General features: G+C 52.2%; 1 protein-coding gene across 1 annotated transcript; it reads right to left on the bottom strand.

Moving 5' to 3' along the window:
- Positions 1–378: 378 nt before the first annotated feature.
- Positions 379–6,474, bottom strand: Slc22a7 (solute carrier family 22 member 7). The gene is made up of 11 exons (XM_035451469.1): positions 6,082–6,474; positions 5,756–5,761; positions 5,399–5,502; positions 5,144–5,298; positions 4,860–5,028; positions 3,009–3,132; positions 2,656–2,765; positions 2,059–2,273; positions 1,843–1,951; positions 1,127–1,333; positions 379–565 (listed from the first exon to the last, which is right to left on the bottom strand). Exons 1-11 carry the CDS (start codon positions 6,472–6,474, stop codon positions 379–381), a joined length of 1,779 nt encoding a protein of 592 aa, XP_035307360.1.
- Between the last annotated feature and the right edge of the window lie 752 nt (positions 6,475–7,226).

Below are 7,226 nucleotides of genomic sequence, written 5' to 3' on the forward strand. Positions count from 1 at the left end.
GTCCCTTCTCCCAGCAACGCTGGAGTTTTGAGTTGTACTCACCAAGGTCATTTATTGAGTCTCAGCACTCTGGTTTCTCTAATAAAATGTTGACTCTCATACTTTCAACTCTCTTTAGGTATGAAGCCTAGACAGTAATGGGGGAGCAGGGGCCCTGACAACAAGCTCTATCTGTTGGTCCTAGCCTTGGGATTGGCAGATTCTATCCCTGCGCCGCATACCCATCAGCCTCGTGTGTACTAGAGATAATCATAGGACTGTCCTTCAGTAACATTTCTAGAGTCAACCTGCTGGAATCAGAGCTGAAGGCCAAGTCACTGGCTTCCCATCTTGGGATCTCCTGAGTCTCAGCTGTCCCAACCCATGAGGCATCTTAAGTTACAGAATCCCCAGGCATGAGAGGTGCCCAAAATCGCCAACAGCCAGGGCTTTCCAGGTGGCTGTCCTGTTACCAGTGGCAACTCCATCCTTAGGCATAGGGATGCCTGCCCTCTGTTCCCAGCTCCTGTAGAGCCCCTCTGGAGGGCTGTCTTTAGTCTCAGTTCCGGACTTGCATATCTTCTTCCTGAGTACTGGACAGGACAATGAGGAAGGAGGGATCAGGAACATGGTGGGGTTTAGTCCTGGAGCCTACAAGCACTTGTCCCAGCTCCTTGCATACAAGCACACATACTCTGAGTGAGTCACACACGTCTAGACATATTGGTGTGTAGGCATAGCTGAATGTGCACACATGTGATTCTTCTTGGACATTTGTATATACATAAAGGCATGGACTCAATGTATGCTTTTTTTGTTTTTGTTTTTTGGAGACAGGGTTTCTCTGTGTAACAGCCTTAGCTGTCCTGGAACTTGCTCTGTAGACCAGGCTGGCCCTGAGCTCACAGAGATCTGCTTGCCTCTGCCTCCCGAGAGCTGGGATTAAATGCATGTGCCACTACCATCACCCAGTCTCAATGTATGCTTTTTTGAACATAATTTATACACAGCGGGGCATACACTTGAAAACACATGTATACACATACACAGTCTCAAGTGTAGTCCTGCAACTGTCTTCCCCTTTGCATCAGAAGTGTCAGGGGCTTAGGCATTTGAACCCACAAATACTACACACATGCACACATACCTCTTTCTTTCCACATCCTGGATGGTCTCTGGCAGCTGTGCCACCTTCGTCTCAGGCAGCAGGAGTACAGTGCAGGCAGCCAGCAGGGCAATTCCACCATAAACAAGTTTGGGCAGCATCAGCCATATTCCATCCAGCAAGATTGCCAGTGGGGCCAAAGAGGCCCCTAGCCGGCCGATGAGTGCGGTGAATCCCAATCCTGTCTGTCTGTTCAAGAGAGGATGAGGGGCTAAGTATCACAAGACTCCCATCCTGGGCTGGCAGCCCCTGATACAGGCTTCTCATCCCCTACCCAGACCAGGAGCTCTTAATCCAGTACCCACCGGAGGATAGGACCCCCATTCTGACAGAGTGCTACTCAGGGACCACTCCAAGAGCTACAAGATGCTAGCGTGGAAGGGAGATCTGTAGCTTACAGAGGCTCTGCCATCCAATGGGAAGTCCCTGGCCTTGTGCCCAGAGACAATCCCCAAACCCCTTGGGGATTGTCTCTGGCATGGTTATTCTTGGGAATGTTTCTTCAAAGAATCACGACAAGGCTGACTTGGCCCAAGGTCACACAGTACAGAAGATAAAATTCCTTGTGCTCTCTGTGCTCTCCAAGACTTGGGCAAACAGCCACGGTGTATCTGGCTGCAGCTAAAGAATGGATAGGGCAGTGTGTGACCGCAGATACCTTCGTTAAGGCAGGTCAGTCGTCTGGGACCCCAACTCACCTGAGCACAGTAGGGTACAACTCAGAGGTAAACAGGTAGGCGGTAGTGAAGGCTGCTTCAGAAAACCCTTTGCCCAATACCACCAGAGTAGTGATCCAGAACTTGGTCTCTGGAGAGAAAGAGATTCCTGCAGTGAAGAGACGATGCCAGGAGCTCCCTGGGTGTGAGGCAGAGTCTTGGCCGAGGGCAGAGCCAAACTGCCAGACCTCAGCTCACCTAAAGATACCAGCATGCTGATACCAAAGGTCAGAGCAGCACCCAGCAGCATTCCAGCCTCCGTGAAGCGGCGTCCCACTTGACGCACTAGGAAGTAGACTGTGATTTTGGAGGGCAGCTCCGTAGCCCCTAACAGCAGCTGTGTCTGGTAGACGTTCAGCCCCAGTCCAGACACATCCAGAGTCAGGCCATAGTAGGAAATGTTCACTCCAAACCTAAACAGAATGACAGTGCGCCTCAAAAGCCCTCTCCTGCTGAGCCTAGGATCCCCCTCACCCCAGCCACCCACAATCCCCAAGTAGGTTACCCCAATCTTAGTAGCAACCCCGTGACACGGGACCTAACAGCGACCCATTCATTTCTCAAAAATAGATGTTAAGGATCAGAATGGTCACACAGTCAGAGCCTAAATGTGAGCCTACATGTCCCTGCTGCCTACTCCACTGGACCTGTGGCAGCCAGAGTCCCCTCCCTGCTCTCAAGAACACCGATGGTCTTCTTACCCTCCCCAGTTACACTCTTGGCCCTCAACTTTCTCACTCCCAGCCCCTCCTCCCACCTCCCTCACTCCATCAGACCCAGCTGAGCCCCTCTTACCACAACACCATGCAACACAGTGAGATGTGTCGGAGCTGCGGCGTTCGGAACAGGCTTAGGTATGAGGGTCTTTGCAGCTCCCGCTCCATGGTGACCACTTTGTTCAGGGTCTGGTGAGAGAAAAAGCAAGGTTGTGACATCAGAGCTTGTCTCAGAAGCCAGTGTGCTGTCTGTGTACTGGGGATAGAAGTACACATGGAGGATCCCCCTTCCCCAGCCAGGCAGCTATTCTGAAGCCAGGCACTCTCCACTAAAAAACAAAGGCTTTTCTAGTCATCTATGGTGGGCACTTAGACACACACATCCCGTTCCACCTACCCCTGTACACACTCTCATACACACTGTACCCTCACCTCCTTGCTCAGGCTGTCCTCACCCACAGGCCGCCCATTCAGCTCAGCACAGCGGAACAAGTATGTTTGGGCTTCCTCCACACGGCCCTGGGTTAGAAGCCATCGTGCAGACTCAGGTACCCACCTAGGGGAGAAGCCAGAGGACCTTCAGCCAGAAGCCAGTCTTGCAAGCCACCTCCACCTCCTGAGCTTCCAGGCTATAGACTCCGGGTTCTCACACATGCAGTCAGTCTCCTTTGCCCAAAAAAGACAGCCACCCCGCCTCCCGGGTCTCCTACTTCCCAGCCTCATGAACTCTTTGTTCAGGACCAATTTAAAAGCTACCTTATAGCCAGGTGGGAGTGGTGCACACCTTTAATACCAGCACTTGGGAGGCAGAGGCAGAGGCAGAGGCAGAGGCAGGCTGATCTCTCTTTTTGAGGCCGGCCTAGGCTACAGAGTGAGTCCCAGGACAGCCAGGGCTACCTAGAGAAACCCTGTTAGAAAAACAAAACAAAGCTACCTCTTCCCTTATTCACTATTCAGGCCTAGACTCCCCTTCCCAGCCAGTCCTCCAAGGCATCCTTTCCTTACTCAAATGAATTGTTCTTGCCCTCAAAACCTTAGCCCCTAGCACAAGCCAACACTTTTGGCAGATGGATGCAAGATGAAGGCAGGGCAGACATACTGATACACAGTTCACCATTAGGAGGCAGTAAAACGCCCACCCTGCCAGGCCCTCCATTCTCCTGCCTTAGTTCCCACCACCATGCTAGCCATGCCTGTCCTTATCCCTTAAGGCAAACCCCAGCCTCCACTTAGCAGGATCTGACTCTCCGCCATTGCCTGTCCCTGTGTCTCTATGGGACCCTTTGAATTCACCTTTCAGTTCCGGTCTGTGATTCACTACCTCTCTCTGGCTCAGTTTCTGGCTCTCCACGCCTCTTGTCTGCGCCTGTGTCTGGTGCCATCTTCTTTCTATTGGTTTCTCTGTTTCTGACTTCTCTTGATACCTTTTTAGTCTGTCTCTCTCTCTCTCTCTCTCTCTCTCTCTCTCTCTCTCTCTGTGTGTGTGTGTGTGTGTGTGTGTGTGTGTGTGTGTGTGTGTAGGGGGGTATATGCATGTGTACATGTTTGTATGTGTGCACATGTGTAGACAGAGGTTCAGGTGATATCACGTGTCTTTCTGAATTGCTTTCCACCCTAGTTTTTGAGACAGGGTCTCTCACTGAACCTGGAACTTGACGATTCAGGTAGACCAGCTAGCCAGCAAGTCTGCATCTTGCATAGCAAGTATTTTACCAACTGAGATATTTTCCCAGACACCCATATTTTTTCTTTTACTTTGCCCACCCCCAGACAGTATCTTATATAACTCAGGCTGCCCTTAAACTCCTGATGCAATTGAGGATAACCTTGATGCTCATGCCTCTCTAAGGACTGTGAATACAGACATATGCCATCACAACTGGTTTATTCAGTGCTGAGGGTAAATCAGGGCTTCGTGCATGCTAGGCAAGCAAGCACTCTACCACTGAGCTAATCCTCAGCCCCTCCCTCAGTCTCCCTGTTCTCTTGTTTGTTATTATATTTAGTTGAGAGTGTGTGTCTGAGTGTATGTGTGAGTGTGTGTGTGTGTGTGTATGTGTATGTGTGTGTGTGTGTGCAGGTGCCCATAGAGGCCAGATGTGTTTGATCCCCTAGAGCTGGACTTAAATGCTGATGGATGTCCTGGAAATTGAACTTGGGTCCTCTTGTGTATGCTGTTACCAGCTAAGCCTCCTCTCCAGCCCCTGTTTCAGAACCCTAGTCTCTGGTTAATCTTGTCTTGGTTGTATGTATCTCTCCCTCCCAGCTACTTGTAATTCTCACCAGATGCTAATGATGCCTGGGACACACGGCAGGGTGGCAGCTAGCAGAAGCCACCGCCAGCTCCGTATCAGGTACCCAACTAGTGCCAGCAGCAGCACGCCTCCCGTCCAGAAGATGGTACTGATGACCCCAGCCACAGTGCGGTGTGCCACATCTAGCCACTCCAGCTCTAGATCCAGAACCATCCAAGACAGGAAGACAGTTAGCAAGGGCCAGATGGGCCCATCTCACTCTAACAGCCTCCCACCAGGGCTGCGGGTCTTGCCCATGTTTGTCTGCCTCACCCAGTGGCAACACAATGATGGTGAAACCAGCCAAGGCTGAACCAGTGAGAGTTCGGGTGATGACAAACATGATATAGTTGACTGAGGCCGCAGATGCCAGGCCCAGCACCAGGGAGCTCACATAGGCCACCAGCAGAAGCCGGCGACGGCCAAACCTGCAAAAGGCATGCAAGGTCAGGTCCCACTGGGGCTTCCCAGCACTGTGGGAGAGAGTCCCCTCAGCCTAGTCCCTTATTTGGCTTGTGCCTATCTCACCTGTCAGACAAGTATCCGAACACCACAGCCCCCAGAATCATGCCAACGAAGAAGCAGGTGGATGTGATTTTGTTCAGTCCTCTCTGCTCGCACACCAAATCCCACTGCAGACAGGCACGGGAGGGGCCTTTTGTGTGTATGAGCCCCTCTACAGCCACACCAGACCCTCCTCTCCAGGCAACTCTGACTTTCCAGAAGATGCCCCATCCCTGTCTAGCAACCTCAGCATCAGAAAGGGAAGACTGCCTCTCCCTGGCTCATCACCACTGCCCAGGAATCCCACTGTCTCCCCTCTCCCTAGGGAGACTCCACCTCCACCCACACTTTCTCTCTGGATGAACCACATAAATCTCAGACCTGGGCCTGGAAATGAGGAGAAATAGAGGCCTCTGTAGTTTCTCCATCTCTTGCTGCAGGGACCTCCTTCTCAGCTTTGTGTTCCAACCTCCCAGAGCCACCTCAGCCCTCCCCTGTCTTCATCACCTCCCAGTGAATTATAGCAGATGAGTCTCAGTTCAAGCCCAGATCTCAACTGGGGGCTTTATACTCACAGATTCTCTACACACAGGCAGACAAAAACTCAGAGCACAGAAGTTCATCTCATATACACACACAACCCCCAAGGTAGTGACAGGTCCAACCCACTCACACCCCACACCCCCCTCACCTCTGGGCTCAGGTACCTCAGTTACAATGGTGGAGAAGAATTCTGAGTGGTCGTACTCCCAGCCCTGAGAGCAGGGCACTGTGAAGGGCTCTCCCTCAGGCCCCCCAGAGCTTTGTGCCTCTGTCCCCAAGGTGGTATTGGGGAGAACTTGGGGATGGGCAAAGCGGAGGCAGGAGCTAAAGCTGCCATCAGTTTCCTTTGGTAGATGGGCCTCCAACCACAAGTCCTGCTGAGTGAGGTTGGCAGGGGCACCAGGCAGGGCACAGTGGTGGGCAGGCACGGCAGCCATGAAGACAGGCAGGAGGATCTGCATGGGCAGCAGAACTCGGGGCAGGGCCATTAGTAGCAGATTCCGCAGCTGGAATGGCCCAAAGCCACCCACCGTGGCCAGGAGCTCCTCAAAGCCCATGCTGCCACCCACCAGATGTCCCTTTGTAGTGCCTAGCACAGCTCAATCTTCTTGCCACATGGACCCTTGGACTCTGGAGGTGGAAATGGTTGTACTAACAAGTGGAGAGTCTGTAACCAGAATCCAGCCCTCAGGGGCTGGCCCAGGCCTGTACCCTCCCCCATCATCCACACTGGAGATCATACCTTGCTAGCCTAGTGCCTAAGGGGAAGGGCTGCTATCCATCATCGGTCATGATGTGTATGCATCTGGCCTTTACACGCTGAACCTCAGAAACCAGGCAGGACAGCCAAGGACAGCATTGGAGGGTATCTGGGTGCACAGGGAGGCAGTGGGACCCTAGCTACTTATTAGAGCTTCAGGTTGTCAAAGTAGAGATGGTCCTCTAGGCACAGTACCTGTCGTCCTAGATGGCCTTTGCCCTGTGAAGTTTTAGATCAACCTTGTCTATTTGCAGTCACAACACAGTTTGGCCCACAGCCCAGGATTCAGGATGAGGGCTGGACTTTAATTATGTAATACTAAGATTTCCTTATACCCCTCACCCATGTCTGGAGTGGATGCCCAGACCTAACTCACCCCTGGACTGTGATGGCCCCTCCTGGGATCTCAGGAATATTCTCTGGCTATCTAGTCTGCCTCTATTCAAGAGCATCCCAGATAACCCATTGGAGTAGTGTTTTCCCCAGTGTTGCCAAGAGTCCATGTAGCACCTGCTCTCAAGAAGGCTTTGTTCCTGCCGGGCGTTGGAA

Source organism: Cricetulus griseus (assembly GCF_003668045.3).
Source record: "Cricetulus griseus strain 17A/GY chromosome 1 unlocalized genomic scaffold, alternate assembly CriGri-PICRH-1.0 chr1_0, whole genome shotgun sequence".
In the NCBI taxonomy this organism is placed as follows: Eukaryota; Metazoa; Chordata; class Mammalia; order Rodentia; family Cricetidae; genus Cricetulus; species Cricetulus griseus.